General features: G+C 32.9%; 2 protein-coding genes across 4 annotated transcripts; one reads left to right on the top strand and one right to left on the bottom strand.

Annotated features, from left to right (window-relative positions):
* The first annotated feature begins 2,815 nt into the window (after positions 1–2,815).
* LOC133295199 (putative U-box domain-containing protein 50) lies at positions 2,816–10,259 on the top strand. 2 transcript variants are annotated; one of them, XM_061493995.1, is made up of 8 exons: positions 2,816–3,015; positions 3,106–3,218; positions 3,313–3,437; positions 3,542–3,974; positions 4,980–5,120; positions 5,967–6,512; positions 8,372–9,076; positions 9,802–10,259. In XM_061493995.1, the coding sequence occupies exons 1-8, from the start codon at positions 2,850–2,852 to the stop codon at positions 10,000–10,002; spliced, it is 2,430 nt and encodes an 809-aa protein (XP_061349979.1). In that variant the 5' UTR covers positions 2,816–2,849; the 3' UTR covers positions 10,003–10,259. The 2 variants fall into 2 exon arrangements, with proteins under 2 accessions (XP_061349979.1, XP_061349980.1); XM_061493996.1 differs by lacking the exon at positions 2,816–3,015 and having other exon boundaries at positions 3,155–3,218; positions 3,290–3,437; positions 9,802–10,251.
* Positions 10,260–10,417: 158 nt separating this feature from the next.
* Positions 10,418–16,761, bottom strand: LOC133295200 (nucleobase-ascorbate transporter 11-like). 2 transcript variants are annotated; one of them, XM_061493997.1, is made up of 10 exons: positions 16,102–16,761; positions 14,285–14,382; positions 14,003–14,173; positions 13,638–13,738; positions 13,250–13,385; positions 12,993–13,043; positions 12,187–12,474; positions 11,638–11,872; positions 10,964–11,244; positions 10,418–10,768 (listed from the first exon to the last, which is right to left on the bottom strand). In XM_061493997.1, the coding sequence occupies exons 1-10, from the start codon at positions 16,682–16,684 to the stop codon at positions 10,547–10,549; spliced, it is 2,166 nt and encodes a 721-aa protein (XP_061349981.1). In that variant the 5' UTR covers positions 16,685–16,761; the 3' UTR covers positions 10,418–10,546. The 2 variants fall into 2 exon arrangements, with proteins under 2 accessions (XP_061349981.1, XP_061349982.1); XM_061493998.1 differs by lacking the exon at positions 10,418–10,768 and having other exon boundaries at positions 11,035–11,244; positions 11,642–11,872.
* Between the last annotated feature and the right edge of the window lie 250 nt (positions 16,762–17,011).

Here is a 17,011-nt window from a genome sequence, read left to right as displayed (position 1 = left end):
TTGAGATCTCTATATACATATATACCTAGCACTTAAATTGTTGTAAACATTTTGAATTTGTAAATATCCTTTTAACGTCTATTCTAACTTTGAATTTACAACATATAACGGAAAAATTAAATTACAACTTTATTACAGAAACGTATAACGGAAAGATTAATTGAGAATAGATTTGAATTCAAACTTTGAATTCAAATTTCAATTCAACAGATACCGATGACCAGTTGCAATTATGTGGTCTGATTAATGGTGGTGGTGGTTAGTGCCTTATAGTTGCGGGTGGTGGTAGCTAGTGATAATGTTGGTGGCTGGTAGCTCTTTGCGATGGCTGGTAGCAGTGGTGGTGGCTAGCCAATGGATGGTGAAGGCGGTAATAGGGGGTAGAGGTGGCTAATGGCCCGCTACAGTTAGTTGGTGACAAGGGCTGACCCTCATGTGCATAGAGCTATATTTGCCATGAGAGGGATGTGATATTTATATCACATTTTGTTCATTCCTAACCAAAGTCTCCCCTTATAATAACTTATTCTACTACGGACATGAAAAAACGAGTCAACATATCAGCTTGTGATATCGTGTTTGATCATCAAACAATGAGTAAGAGTAGAATATAATAGTTTATCATATTCTATCCTCTTTGTCTTGAACACCAAACCAGTCATAAAAATTATAATATAAATAGGCGAAGATCCAATATATTCTCAATCTATATGTAAGGAATTACAAAAAAAAAAAATTCAACAAAAATGTGAACTAGGAAGGATTGGTCGATGAAATATGAACCGAAGGCAATCTAATTCTGACCGGTAATAGATATCCGGGCTTTGCAATATTTGATTGATTACAATTCTGTATATTCCATTTATTATAAAAGTTTCTCAAGAATTCATTAGAGGAATGTTTCCAAAAAATTAATAAAAAATTTATTCTTGCTGACATTTTTTTTTTGTTAAAATAAATGCAGATCAAACATCATACAAATTTATACTCACGCGTTTTTCATATATTCTCAATTTCTCATGGAAACTAATCAGAGAACGTATTTTATAGTTTATGCAAATAATAATTTTGAACTCGCTCACCAACGAATAAAAAGAGAAAAATAATTTTTTTTCTATGTTTGGCCAGAGATTTTGAAAAAAATTGATAATACAATTCATTTTAAATAATATTTTTAGTAAATAATGTGTATTTAATGTTAATAAGTTTAAAATACATATCAGACTTAGTAGTGAGCCAATTGCACTTGTTTGAGATAACGCTCATATTATTATATATTTTTATACAAATTCAATTTAACCTGTTCGACTAATGTCCACCAATTAAATCAAATTAATCAATGGTTTATTGATCCGATATTCTGAACAAGTTGATAACCGGTGTGAGTTTAATAAAACTGCTAATAACACATTCTACTATGTGTACATTTAACAAAGGGAAAAATGTTTTCGCAGTTACTGCAGATAAGCTATTAATATTTATTCTCAAAACGACGTCGTTTTGGTATTGAAATCTTAAAAAATTATAAATATAAAAACTAATATAACCTTGAAATAAATTAAAATTACAAAAATACCATAATTTCTGTCCTAAAACGACGTCGTATTGAGCTTACTGCAATAACCCTTTAATAAATTGTGTGCTAGAAACAAAAAAAAAAAAAAAACAAAATTTAGGATTTGTTTGATTTTATTTTGTTTTTTCGTTCTTCTAAACTGATTTGCAAAACAAATTTTGAAAAATGATTTTGAAAATTAGAGAGCAATACAAGTTGTTTGAATATAATTAGATTTAGAGTTAAAATGAAGTTAGATTTATTTATAAAATTATCACTAATGAATTTTCATAATTATAAATTTGCCATCGCAAAATAACTTAAAATTGAAAAGAATTCAAGTTTATTTACTAAATTATTATTAATGAATATTCATAATTATAAAATTGCCACTACAAAAATAATAAACTAAAATATAAATTTTGAGAATATCTCTAGGGGTTTTCTAAATTTAATTTTAAAAACTAAAAAACATTTCTTGTTTGAGAGTCATTTTGACAAAATAATCTTTACCAAACATTGTTTTAAATTCTAAAAACCGAAAATCTATTTTAGAAAACAAACAGGTCACTAGTTTCGTATTTCTGCCGATTTGTGTAACTGGGCTGTTGGTTCATTACCTAGCTAGAACAGAAGAATAAACCAATTTTATTAAATATTATTTCTAACCATTTTTTTTCTTCACACAACAGTTAAAGAAAAAAAAAAACATTTTTAGAAAATGAAAGTAATTTTGAGAGGTGTGATAGTGATACTAACTATATATGGTAATCCATATTTGCAAACAAAAATGAGAAGTTGCCACTTGCCAATGTAATCACAAGTCTTGATGAAGCTAGTAATTTCACACGGCTTATTATAATACAGAAAAAAGAACTAAAGTGAATTCAAGGGAGAGCCATGGAAATTTACGATTGAAATACAAAATGGTAAAGAAGATGATATATACGCCAAACATGACAAGGCATACACAAAAGTCCAAAGCTGGCCATCCCCTTCAACTCTTTCCTTGAAAATGCTGATAAAAGCTGTAATATAATAGAGTTTAAACCAAACACTTGTGAAAATCGCATAAGGAAGCTTTGAAAATGATGATAAACCAATAACCTTTTTGGTTTTCTTTTACAACGTTATTTTCACACTAAACCTTTGTCAACACAATCTAGACTTAAAAGGTATACGCGGGTCTCTTCACACGGGCATCCCTGAAATTGTTGACCTTGCTTCTTCTTCTTCTTCTTCTTCTTGATTCTGAGCAACTGGAGAGGGAAATTGAGTAGCTTGGAACAATCAAATGGATGCAAACCAACCAGAGAAAATCTATGTTGCTGTTGGCAATGATGCACAGGATGGATTTATGACTTTGCATTGGGCTCTCAAGAAATGGAATTCTCATCCAATTTCCATTGTTATTCTCCATGTGACTTGCAATGTTTCCGTGGATTATGTTTATACACCATGTAAGTTGGGCTTAGTGTATCAAGCTTGGTTGTTTGTTTTTTTTATTGAAATTCAATTGGGTTTCGCTTAGTTTTGTGATTCTGTTGCAGTTGGGAAACTTCCAGCAAGATCTGTGAATGATGAGAAACTAGAAGTTCTCAGGAAAGATGAGCAAGAGAAAATCAACAAGCTGCTTTCCAAGTTTGTTGCTTTGTGTGGCACGGTATTTACAATTTTAGTACTTTAATAACAGAGTTCAATTGTTTGAAATGGTTTAATTACCTCCAACTATAGTATTATGTTTATGCATATTACAGGTGCCAGCAGAAATTCTTGAAGTTGGAAAGTTTGATGAACCTATGCAAAAGCGCATGATAGACTTAATCCTTGGTCTAGGAATAACCAAATTGGTCATGGGATTTTCATTCATGAAGCCCTCCTTGTACTATTTCATTTCCTTGCTCTTTTCTTCCAATTTTTTTTTTTTTTTTTTAATGTTAAAAAGTCTTTGATTTTGCTTAATAATTCATTTTCCTTCTGGTTTAGGAAATCAAAAGGTGTCATTAGCGGATTGTTCTATGTTCATCAGCACAAGCCTGCCTCCTGTGAATTGTTCATAATCTGTGGAGGGAAGCAAGTTTTTCTCAGGGGAAAAAATGATGAGAAAACCATGGAGGACGATCATGGAATGATCGTTGCCAAAACAAGAGATAAGATAACTTTTAAAGATTGGCTAGACAAAATGTTCAATGACAAAACCAATGATTCCTTAGAAGATAGAAGTGCATCATCTTCCTCAACAAATTTAGAGTCCTCTGTGACCCCAAACCAATGGGAATTTTATCTCCAAGAAATTGAGAATTATTATCAAGAATTGCTATCTTTAAATTTGGAAGAAGGAAGCAGCGGGCAAGATAATGAAGCCTTCCAGATTAATCCAATTGAGCCAGATTTCACTGAACGGAACAATTCTAATATGGTAAGTAAACAATGATAGATATTTTCCAGAAATTTGTGGCCTTGATTAATCCTATTATTTATCTTTCGTTTTGTTTCTTCTGTGGAGTTGTTAGATTATTTGTTTCACTTTACAACATATAATTTTTTTTTCATAGGTTGTTGTCACTGTACGAAATTGAAAAAAGTAGGCGCCTGTTTGCGAAAGTCTAAATTAGCCATCACATTCCAATGATCTCCTCCATCCTTTTCTTAAATCTTACACTTTGACTTTAATTAGCATTTGATTATACATATACGGAATAAATTATTCTATTTATTTTTTTTTGAATAAATATTTTTTTGGTCCTTAACAAAAAAAATATGATTTTCATTTTAATTTTTTATAAAAAAAATTAGTCGGTTGGTTCATATAAAATTCAAAATAGATCTATTTTAGTCCTTTTGAGGGATTAATGTGAGTCTTTTTTGAATTTATAAGGGATCACGATTTCAACTAAATGGGTCCACTTTAAATTTCTTAAGGATCTCGAGACTATTTTTTTTGGTAAGGGACTAAAGTGAAGATCGCATTTTTTTGTTAGGGACCAAAAATGATATTTACTTTTTTTTTTTATCTTTGTCTATTATTCTTTAATATTATTATATCAGAATCTCAAATACTTTTATTATTTATCTCTTATGTTAAGATTTTAATATAATAATATTAAAGAATAGTAGTAGGTAAAAAAAAATATACGAAGAAATATATACATATAAACTGATGGGACCCATTTTAAGCGGTGGGTATGTTTAGGTTCCAGGTTTTGTAAGCCATTTTCAAATCTCTGTCTTGTCCTAAATCCGTGATTAGCTTTCCATGTTTTCTTTTGGACACAAAAAGTTATTCAATAGTAAACGGTTCAAATTTTATATACTCACATATTTTTTATTGTAATTGTTTATATTTTGTTTCCTTTTTATTATTTCACATACATGGTGGATTTATTTATCGAAATAATGCCTAATTTTGCCACCTACTGATCAGAGTGATGCAGAAAAAATTGAGGACCTAAAAACTAGACTGAATGAAGCCCACGAGACCATCCAATTGAAGAGGAAAGAAGCCAAGGATAGCATGGAGAGACATACAAAAGCTGAATGGGCAATTTGTTTATGCAACAGCCGGGTAATATTCAACACCAATTTGGAGAAACATGCAAAACTTATTTGTTGTTATTAGTTTTTCTTTTTCTTTTGCATGTCATTTTCAACTTTGAATTAACCTGGGTTAATTAGAAACAGTTAATCTCCGACACAAACAACAAAAAGTAATTATTTTTTTTAAGTTTTGAACTTTTGATGTTCCCACCATGTGATGTATTTGTTGGAGATTTAATTGTTTTTCCTACAATATGAAAAACAATTAATCCATAAAATAAATATTTTATTTAAAAGTTTATTCAGTTAAGTGATATATATTTAATAATTTTATATTATATCACTTTAATACAAATATAATCAATTTATTATAAATATAAATAAGGAAAAATTATTTTATCTATCTTTATCTATTATTTTCCAACATCATTATATCAAAATCTCAATAAAAGAGAGAAATAATAATTGCAGTTGAGATACCAATCTGATGGTATTATAAGTGATAGATAAAGATAAGCAGAAAAATAAATAAATAGAGGTTTTAATATTTCTAAAGTGAATGTAGATAAATTATCTACATTTACTCCCAAAATGATGTTCTTTTGGGTTGAAAAATAAAAAATTAGAATAAAAAATACTATTATAATTTTAAAATAAATTATAATTACAAAAACACTTGATTTTCATCTCAAAACAACTGTATTTTGAACATCTCAATGTAGATAAGTTACGTAGATAAGTTATATAGAAAAAGCGAACCCACAGATAAATAAATAGAATAACCTCTGCCAAATAAATAAACTCGTATATAATTAATGAAGAGTTTATAGCACCATCAAGTAATAAATTAAATTCTTATGTATTGTTTTCTTAGGTGGAAGAATTAGAAAGTCGAAGAAAGGAAGAAGTGAGTGCAAGGGAAGAGCTAAAGAAGGAGTTGGAGGCGGAGAAAGAAGAGATAGAGGAGATGAGAGTGGATGTTGAAGAGAGGAAGAGGAGGCTGAGTTCATTAGGAGAGGTGCAGAGGGAGGTGTCGAACAGGTTTCAGATATCAACAGAGGCAAAGACAAGAGCGGAGAGGGAACTAGAGAAAGCGGTGGGTGAGAGGAGAGAGATGGTGAGGGAGATAGAAGAGTTAAGGAGGCAAAGGGATGTGCTGAATAGAAGGATTGAGTTTTGCAAGCAGAAGGATGCTATTGGAATGGCTGCAAGGCTGAATGAGGAGGAGCCTAGCTGCAATTTCAGGGAGTACACGGAGGAGGAGATAAGGTTGGCCACCGACAACTTCTCACAACGGCTGAGGTTGAAGTCCGTTGGGGATTGGACCAATGTCTACAGAGGACGATTCAATCATTCCACTGTTGCAATCAAGATGCTCCATTCTTTGCCTTCCTTGTCCCACCAAGATTTCATATCTAAGGTAACCGACATCAACCAACCACTTCCTTTTCTTCGCCTGCCTCTAAATATCAATTGCCATACATACCGCTTGGCCTTTTTCATAAATAACATATTTTTTCAACCACTCTTTTTCTCATTGAGTCAATTTTTTTATTAATCTTACTTATTAAATAAATAATAAACTCAACTATTGCAGGCATACCGACAAGTTTAATGTATTTTTTTTTTAAATTTTTTATCCAAATAATGTATTTTTGAAACATATTATCAAAGTAAGACGATGAATTTAATATGGGATAAGGGGTGTGGAACTTGCTACAGCAGGACACGTGTTGAATGATGATAAGTCTAGACTTTTAGCATTATATATATATATATATGTGTGTATGAGATAGGATCAACTTACACTGGTGTAAGAATAATAAATCTTATCCGTTAAACGGATAAGATTTATTGAGAATTAAAAATTAATTAATGAGTGAGACATAATAAATCTTAACCGTTAGATGTAAAAAATCATTGGTTAAGATTTGATGTAAGACTTATTATTCTTACACCCATGTATGATGATCATGCCTATATATATATATATATATATATATATATATATATACTTATCGTTTCTCAAGTTGCTTGAGATAATTTTATCTCCGGCTATAAATCATAACCGTACAAAGATGGATTAATAGTGATAAAGGACGAGAGAGAAAAAAGAGAATCATAACTATTCAAAGGTGAATCAATTAATATAAGGAAATAAATAAACAAAATGACGTAGTTTTGAATAGCCGGAGATAAACTTATCTCAAGTTGTCAGAGAAATATTTTTCCGTATATATATTATATATATATTCAATTAAACAGGATAATATTTGAATTCAGTTTTAATAAAACAGAAAAAATTAGAATTTATTAAATTTATTACTTTAAATTATCAAGTTAAATATTACATGTATTAAATACTGAATATATGAATTTATTTGATAAAATAAATAATAAAAATACAGAATATAATAACAGTAATTATCACGTTAGGTACGAGGATTTTTTATTTTTTATTTATTATATTAATTGAGTGATAAAATATAGTATTTTCTAAAATAATCTTATAAATTTGTGTACCGAAAAATTATTTTATGTTTTTGTGCTGAAAATTTAAATTTATGAAATAATTAATTTTTTTTCTTTATTAAATGAAAATATTCAAATCCTCTGTCACCATTAAAATCAAGTATTTTCTTTCTTCATTAAAGTAAGTATTCACCATTCTTTTTCTCCTTTAAATTTGATAATTCAATTTATCAAAATACTTTTAAAATTATTTTATTTTATAAAAATGAGTTCTGGTTTTATTAAAAAAAATGAAAATTACTAAGACACACATAGTGCATTATTCTATGATTTTTTTATTTTTATTTTACTAGAAATGTGCAAACATGTACTCTGGAAGAGAAAAAATGTGTAAACACACTCCGACAAACAAAACGTTTGTATGGTGCTTTAGTTATTTAATGTTACATAGTCTCAGAAAAATAATTAAAATTTTGAGTGAATTTAGCTAAATTTAGTAGTATTTATTAAATAAAATAAAATTCTCACTTGTTCATTCAAACCGCCAACAAGCAGGCCAAATGAATATCTCAAAATTCTAAAAAATATAGCTTCTTAACATTTTTTTTAACTTTCAGAACCAAAAAAAATAAAAATAAAAACCTATTTTATAAAAATAGTTCTAAAAATTACAACTGTTTTTTAGAATTTAGAAATAAATTTAGAGAATATAATAATTTCAAGAAAAAAAAACACATAACACAATGAAACAGACCCCTTAATTCTTCTTTCTTATCTTGGATTTACTAATTACACCTGCATTTTCAGGTGAGGCTTCTTGGTGATATTAGGCAACCTCATGTGGTAGCCATGGTGGGCTTCTGCTCTGAGCCCAAATGCATAGTTTTGGAATACATGCGCAATGGAAGCTTACGAGACATGTTGTTTTCTAGGCGAAGAAACCGGGTCTTACGTTGGCAAGACCGAATACGAATAGCGACAGAAGTTTGCTCGGGCCTGGGCTTTCTTAATGCAGCTAAGTCAAGGCCCGTTGTTCATTGTCATTTGTCCCCATCCAACGTCCTCCTAGACCGCAATCTGGTTGCAAAGATAAAATGTTTTGGGCTTCAAGAGTGCCATGATGAGGGATGTAACGTAGAGTCTGATTTGCGGGCTTTAGGGGTCTTGTTGCTGCAGCTTTTGAGTGGAAGAAATTGGGCCGGGCTCGTTGAGGAGACCATGACACTTGATATGGATACAGAGGCTTTGGTTACCGTTCTTGATGAGATGGCTGGACACTGGCCGTTGGATCTAGCGAAAGAACTTGCGGGCCTAGCTATGAGGTGCTTGTCCATGAAAAGCAATCCCAACTCAGAATTGAGCATTGGAAGAGTATTGGAGGAACTCAATGAAATGAGAAGAAAGGGTGATGAAATAATTGCAAGGGAAGGACGAAAGGTAATCGTTGGTGGATGCATAGATAGAGATGACTCCAACGATGTGCCTAGTATTTTCCTATGCCCTATACTTCAGGTTGGTCTCATTATCTTTTGATATTATTTTTCGGTTTTGTTATTTAATAGTGAAAAAAATATTAGTCAATTTAATGGACATAATTTTACAGGGGCACCATATATTTACAAACTTTTTTGTTTACAAACTATACTAAGTACGACCGGTCATACTTTAATCATGCAGTGTACGATCGGTTGTACTTAGTGTAATTTACAAAAAAAGTTTGTAAACGAATCCTATCCCAATTTTATATAATTTTAAATGAAATGATCGCGTTTAATATATATTTGTTAGCCTTTTATATTCTCTTCTCCACAAAATTAGGAGGAGAAAATGATAAAATAATATGGAAGTGAGAGAATGTAAAAAATTAACAAATATGCACCAAAATACAATCATCTTATTTAAAATACAGAAAAATATTTCTGCAATTAATGCAGATAAGTTATTTGCATTTACTTTCAGAACGAAGTCGTTTTGGAATTAAAAGATTAGAAAATTATAATTATAAAGACTATAATAATTCTAAAATAAATTAAAATTACAAAAATACCATGATTTTCGCCCCAAAACGATGTCGTATTAGGCTTACTGCAGATAACTTATCTACTGTAACTGTAGAAAAAGCAAACCCTTTAAAATAATACAAAATTAAACTGTATACTTTAAAATGATAATGTTTTTTTTTTCCTTTAATATTCCCTTGAACTCAAGGTTTTGTATTTATGTGATGTTGGGTGCAGGAGGTAATGAAAAACCCACACGTGGCGGCAGATGGATTTTCTTATGAGCTGGAAGCAATGGAACAGTGGTTGCAATCAGGGCGTGACACATCACCCATGACAAATTTAAGGCTGAATCACACATTCCTTATCCCTAATCAATCCCTTCGTTCCTTAATTGAGGATTGGCAGAACAACGGATCAGCTAAAGTTGCAAATTAGAACCAAATTCTTTTTTGTTCATCGGATTATGTACAGTTAAACTGAAGGTTGTGACATAGCTTCCATCTCATTACCATATTAATGGACCAATAAAAAAAATGTACCAATTGAGTTAGCAGGTCATGGGTAGGTTCAACCTAAAACTTCTAAAAACTCTCATCCTTTTTCCCCTTGTCAGTTATTTACTACAACTCATACAAGAATGAAATATTAATTGATATAAAATTATATATAAAAACACTATTTTTTTTTTCCCCTTCAGTAGGCACTAGACAATATATTTTTATAAGTACAATTAATGTTTTAAAGGTATCCTCCAATTTGATGTTGCTGAAGCTATATTACATAAACATGTATAATTTTATCTTTCTTCTTAACGAGATGCAATATCTTTGAAGTTCCAAATCCTCCAATGACTTTCGGTTTTATGCTTTATTCCCCAAGAAAGCCCGTGGAAGAGAACAATGATTAATAGACATATCCCAGGAGTGACCTTTTCCTAGAACGAAGGTTACCAAGATTAAATATGTAAGTGAACCAAGTATTAGATTCCCAAACATTTTAACCAACAGCAACAACGGGCAACTTTCTTTGGCAGAGAATATTCGGATTGCATTGAGGGATCAGTGGCAATGTCTTCAGCTCGTGACCATATATACACCCCTCGTTCTTGTTGATTGCCCGGGACAGTATTGTCCAGTATAAATGCCACCAACAGTGTAACCACCATGTTCATGGACATAAGAGCATTGACTGCAAAATCAAGCTGAAAAGTTTTTGACCAAATAAACAAAAAGACAGGTTAGCTCATCTTTATCAGGAGAGGAAACATGTAATACCTGTATTTGCAAGAAAACCAAGTACAATGAATTAAATCAAACTTAATATGTGACATATTCCTTGTCTTTTTTCATATTTTATATTGGAGGCAAAAAGGTGTCTGCATAAAAAAGTGACTTACTTGTTCAATGCCTGAATGGAATGGACCACTTGATGCTGCCGCATAAGGAACCAGATAACTGGGCAGTATCAGACTGGACTCAGGCTGGTATTGTTGAAAATAAGCAGGGATGGACATACCAAGGAACAATGAAACGCCAACTATTGTTATGTTCCTGAAGCTGGCTGATTGACTATACTGTAAAGTCGAGAGGCCTAATGCCGCGGTAAGAGCCCACATGAAACACAGTATAGAAGCTGCCAAGGCCTGTGGAATGGAAGCAAGAAGGGCACCCACTTTTCCTACAAAATACAAATAAGCAATAGATTGGATAGCACAACAAATTAGCCTGTATACAGAAAATATCTAAACTTCAATTCAGGTGTAAGGTATCTAAATTATAGTTTATATATGACAGCTGCAGTCAATCTTGATCAGTGTCAGAAGAACATGTAAACATGTGTGTATTTTTAGGTAACTTGTATCATGATCCAAGTTCCACTAACACAAAAAATCTAATTCAACAGTCATATTTTGAGAACCAACTCAAATGCACCAAAATTAGACCACTGCACATCCTTAGATCCACCTCAGCCAGCATGCAGCAAAATGGAGAGGAATAAAAACTTAATATACAGTTGATTAAGAATTTTGAAATCAAATATGGATTTTGTCACCAAATGTTGTTGCTTTACCTACAAATGAGAACAGGATCAAGAAAGCTGCTCCCAGTTCCACTACCTTCCGACTTGCCACCTTTGTGATATCAATTGTGTGCATGTTTTCTGTCAAAGTCGTTGATCCAGTACCTGAACCCCACAGACCAGCCAATATACTACAGAAACCCTCCAGCGCAATTCCTCGGCTCACAACCCCTGGAGTTGGAGGCCTCAAATTAACTTGCAGAGATGTTGTACGATAAGTTCCAACCTGGAAAAAGGATACGCCATTCACATAGTTACTATTATAGCTTCATCTCCAATTCACGTTTGACTCTTGATTTCAACATGAAAATCTATCTTAACGATCACATATGGGATAAGTACCTTGACAATAATCACCTTGTTTAGCACTTAGTGCCTAACATGCCTTTTAAGTCTAAGAAAATCTTAATCAGAGGGACCTCAAGTTCTGTGTGTGGGTGTGGGTGTAAATGTGTACCACTTTCTTCAATTTAAGACAAATATCTTTAACTTTTGTGAAGGTTTTGCTACCTCCATTATGAATTTAAATATGATACTTACTGAATCCACAGAGGCAACCAGTGACACTATGACCATGATTATGGAAGTCCTAAAATGGAAAATAGGGATACCCCACTGTAGAGGGTAAGGAATTCTGACCCATGCAGCAGTAGACAATGCATTGGAAACATCGGTCCTGCAATGCTTCATGGTATATGCATGTTTTCTACATGCATCCATCAGAATGTTTGAACTTGGTATATTGGGATTGCATCCTTTGTAATTATATGCTCCCCCAGCAGTTAAAAAGGATGCATATATCCAAATTATTGTCACACTCAGGGGAACCTGCAAATATTAAAAAGTAATTTGTTATTATATCCACCTATATTAAAGCACAAATAAACAAGAAATGCCAAGTAAATCAAAATGTTCATTATTTAATGTCTTAACAACAAATCTGGAGCCTTGCTGAAGAATGCAGACAATATTAGAGTAACATTTCTAGGAGACTTAGAGATTATTTTTTTAATAGAATCTGACCTCACAAATATTGACCAATTTTAGTTGACAGATGTCCTTTATGCTAGAGTAGTATTCCTTTCTTTCCTCTCGGTGTATGGGACTGTTAGGTTCATTATTCTTTCGTGTGTCAATGTTCAAGGTAGCATCAAAATAAACTATCTTATTAATGCTCATGCGAAAGCAGGATAGGTGCAGCCCTGTCAGAAAATGAGAATCATCTACTAGACTTCTAGCATGATTGGGATTTGATAAACTAAAGAGTGCATAAATGAGAGATAATGAATGCCATAGCTCAACAAAGTGAAAAATGAACAAGTAATATCTTAATTTAAGATACTTACGGCATAAATTCGAAATAAGTAGCGCCCAAAGATAGATATTCTTCGAAGATACTTCAAACAAGACAAAAAGAAGCAATAATATGAGTTTCTGAATACTAGTGAAACAATATAATAAATATCTAAAAGTTCATGACAAATACAAAAGACAAACTCTAACGTACAAGCAGTAAGATATCACATTACAACCATCAGAAAACCTTTTCAGATACCAAATATCCTGTATTGGTGCCGCATGAAATGCTTGGTACATGACTCACCAGAGTGAATATTAGAACCAGTGCTATCTGGGGAATGCTAATTTCCACGCAAGTGCCAGCTTGTGGAAAACCATAGCTGAAGAATGCTAAACCTACAGCAGCAACAGTTGGGGCAACCACAATTGGGTTGATTAACCTACAACAAATGGTTGTAAAATTGTAAAAATTAACAGATTACACTCGAGTCTTAAATTTATTACTTCATTGACCAAAATAAGTTCCTGTTATGCATCTGTTTATCTATTATGTTAATGCACACACACTGTAAATATTTAGTAAAGTAGCAGAACAACAAACTAACAAAATATAGAAATTTACTAAATTGAACACTAGACGAAAGATATATATGGTGAACACAAGGAATATATGGCATGCAACTTCTTGTTACCTGAGAAGAATAGACATTAAACCACTAAATCCCAGGATGCATTGGAATATTGAACCAATAATTATAGCTCCTTGGAGTTCCCTCATTATGTGCCTAAATTTCTGCAATTAAAATATGCTGGCTTAATATGGAAACTGAGAATATCAAAACTAACAGAATAGAAGCCAAAGATTAATGTGATTGTGAACACAGGTCCACATTCTGTTGACAAAAACTGACTAAGAAAAAGTCTGTTGGAGTTGAATAGATACATCATAGCAGAAAGGATAAAGAAAAGATTATGCTGGCAATTCAAGTAACGTCAACTCCTAACATGTGTCTGATGAATTAACATTTTCTGTCTGTCAATGAAGTAATGAACTTACATGTTCTGTAAGATTCCGATATTCTTGAGCATTTATGATAACTAATGCTGGTGCTAAATACACAAACGAGCTCCCTTGAACTAAAGGCAGTCGAGTACCAAAGTAGGAGTGCAGTATAGTTGTCATGCCAGAAAGAAACAGCACTGTAGAAATTACGGTAGCAGTATCCTTCTGTCATCAGTGATTAATTTAAAAGTGAATAGATAAGAATATAAAAAACTATTATTTTTCTCAGAGCAACAAGCAGTAAACACTAAACAGTAAACAACAGCATATACTTACATCTGTTCCACCCATGGCTGGTACCATGACTAATGGGATCAATACAAGTGAGCCAGCCAATGATAGATAGTGTTGCAGGCCATAATAGATGAGAAGTACTGCAGTTAAAGATGCTAAGATTAAGTTATACTGAGGTATCAATTTTTGTGCAAGTTACAGCAACACAATTATGCTAATAATAAGATAGTAATTAATTAAGATAATGATTTGGAAATAAAACTCGGAAAAAGCAGTTCTGTCATAAAGGTCTTCTTCAAACATCATGATTGATGACCACGGATGTGGTCCCTTTCTTTGATTAATTGATTTCATGATAAGTTATCTCAACCATGTTCAAGGAGATCAAGTACTGGTATTCACAAATGGGATTCATGTGGACCTTTATTCAAAACATTTTGCCCATAGTTGCTAGAATCGCATGATTTGATACAGTTCAGCAAGTGAGCGATTCTATCATGTGAGGAATTGAAGATGGCTTTGAATCACACAATAAGTGCATGAATCAGTGCAATTCCGTATCACTAATATGAACCACACAATTTAACAATTCATCGATTTTTTTTTCCCATCTGTTCTCATTAAAAATTACAAAGTCAAATAAGCTTAAATTGTCAAATGGAAATAAACGAAAGGAGTTCTATTGAATGTACCATATTTGATTATTCCATTGCCATTTTTTCATTCTTCTGAAATAGAGGCTTGACACAATCATTCTCTCACTCTATGCATCCTATTTGACAATTCCATTGCCCTATTTTCATTGTTCTGGATTCACACAGTCACCTGCTCACTTTAGAAGTACCTTATTTGGCTATATTGTTGCTTTTTTATGTTCTTCTAAAACATAGGCTTCATGCAATTGCTTTATGTGACTCAGTTATGACTTATGATTTATGATTTTGTGTAATGAAACTTATGATTAAGTTGTTTTGTCAACTCCTAGTTTAAAATTATTATATTGAGCATTATACATCATTTATATGATATATTTCAACCTATTTTTCATTATATCTCTTAATCTTACGATTCAATACAATTTGCGATTTAAAAATTAACTTAGAGATTCACGATTTGAATTGTGATTTGATAACCTTGGCCTTGCCCTATTTGGAAATGATTCAAAGGGGATCATCTTGCAACTAGAATGGAACTTGTTGGTTGTAGGCGAGCATTCTGCCTTAGCAAGGCCGATGTAGGATTGAATTAGATCCCAACCATGACATTCATTGATGGGCTTAAGTAGGTAGGGTCGCGTCCTGATTAACAACCATAGCTTTTGACCAAGTGGTAAGCACTCAACATAATGGAACTAAAGACTGGTATTCTTAAATAAAGATCATGTTTATAAGGGGAGGGCATGAAATTTTTGGCTTTTCATTTGGGTAAACAGTTCTATAAATTCCTGTAAAGTGTAGAAATAACAATAGTAACTAGAGCTCAAAGCAGCTGATTGCATTCACGCCCCAAATCCAAAAAAACATTCATGGCATCCTCCATATTCTTAAACAAGATAATATGCATCACCTACAGACCAATTTATGAAGAGATAAATAAATCATGACCAAAACTTATTGATGGCCTTTTGAACATCCAAACACAGGGAGTTAGCTACATAGCAGTCACATTGCTGAAAATACAGCATTATGCAGTTCAAAGATCATAAGATAAAAGACAATAGAAAATAGTATCTTAAGAGTCACGAGAGCTATTTTCAGACCATCCAAAATCCGAATTCTAAAAAATAAACTGATAAGAGCTAAACAGACAATGTGTGCAAGAATTTATAACCGAGAGAAAATGGATGAACATAAACTAACCAAAACCAGGATTTTCTTTGAGCCCGCACTTCAATTCGGATGGTCCATGCCACCCTCCATCTGCAGGTTCCTCCCCTTCAGGATACAGATTGACCTTGACATCTCCTCGTAACACATCCTCCTCCTCTTTCTTTTCCTCTGGAACTGGAGCAACTGCAGAGATTCCATGCCCATTACTATTAGCATTTCCATTAACATTCCCTCTGAAACCAACCTTCTTCTCCCCATCAGGAGCCAAAGCCAAAACAGGCTCATTCCCTTTTCTCTCAGTCGTGGTGGCTCCTCCATGGGAAGCTGGTTCGATCTCATTGCCCCTGTTGGGTCTTGTCCTCCCCAGAACCGGATCTAACTCTATCTTTGGAGAGAACACTCCTCCTTTCCTCTCTAAAGACTCAAACTTTTCACTGGCACTAGTCCCTGCTTCCCCTGAGTAATCAGACACAAAACCGGTTCTCTTGGCCCAAGACCTCAACTCTCTCGGACTGTGCTCACTTCTTGCCACAAATGGCTCCACTTTCGCTGCAACACCACCATGTCTCTTTCCAGTGCCACCCCTCACATTCGGATCCTCGCCCCTCTCCATTCAAAACCTTTTTTTTTTTTTTTTTTCTTTCCAAAATGGTACTACTTACTGACAATACAGTGGAAAGAAGAAAGATAAGATTTTTATAACAAGCAGAGAGAGAGAGAGAGAGAGAGAGAGAAGGAACAGAGGTACAGTGGAACCAGAAACGGTGTGCAAAATCAAAGGAAGAGATTAACAATGTGCTTTAGTGCAGACAGTGACTGTTGAATGAAGGAAGGTGTGAAATTACCAAAACGTCCCTCTACTATCGCCGTTGATAAGAGTACTGTAGAAGATGCCAGCCAGTGCTTTAGTACTCGTTGTATTTGAATTTGCGTCGTCCTT

This window comes from Gastrolobium bilobum, unplaced genomic scaffold, assembly GCF_033153095.1.
Source record: "Gastrolobium bilobum isolate Gb01-03AN ecotype WA unplaced genomic scaffold, APGP_CSIRO_Gbil_v1 utg8601, whole genome shotgun sequence".
NCBI lineage: Eukaryota > Viridiplantae > Streptophyta > Magnoliopsida > Fabales > Fabaceae > Gastrolobium > Gastrolobium bilobum.
The sequence above is the reverse complement of the archived record's forward strand: the minus strand, read 5'-3'. Positions and strand labels throughout refer to the sequence as shown.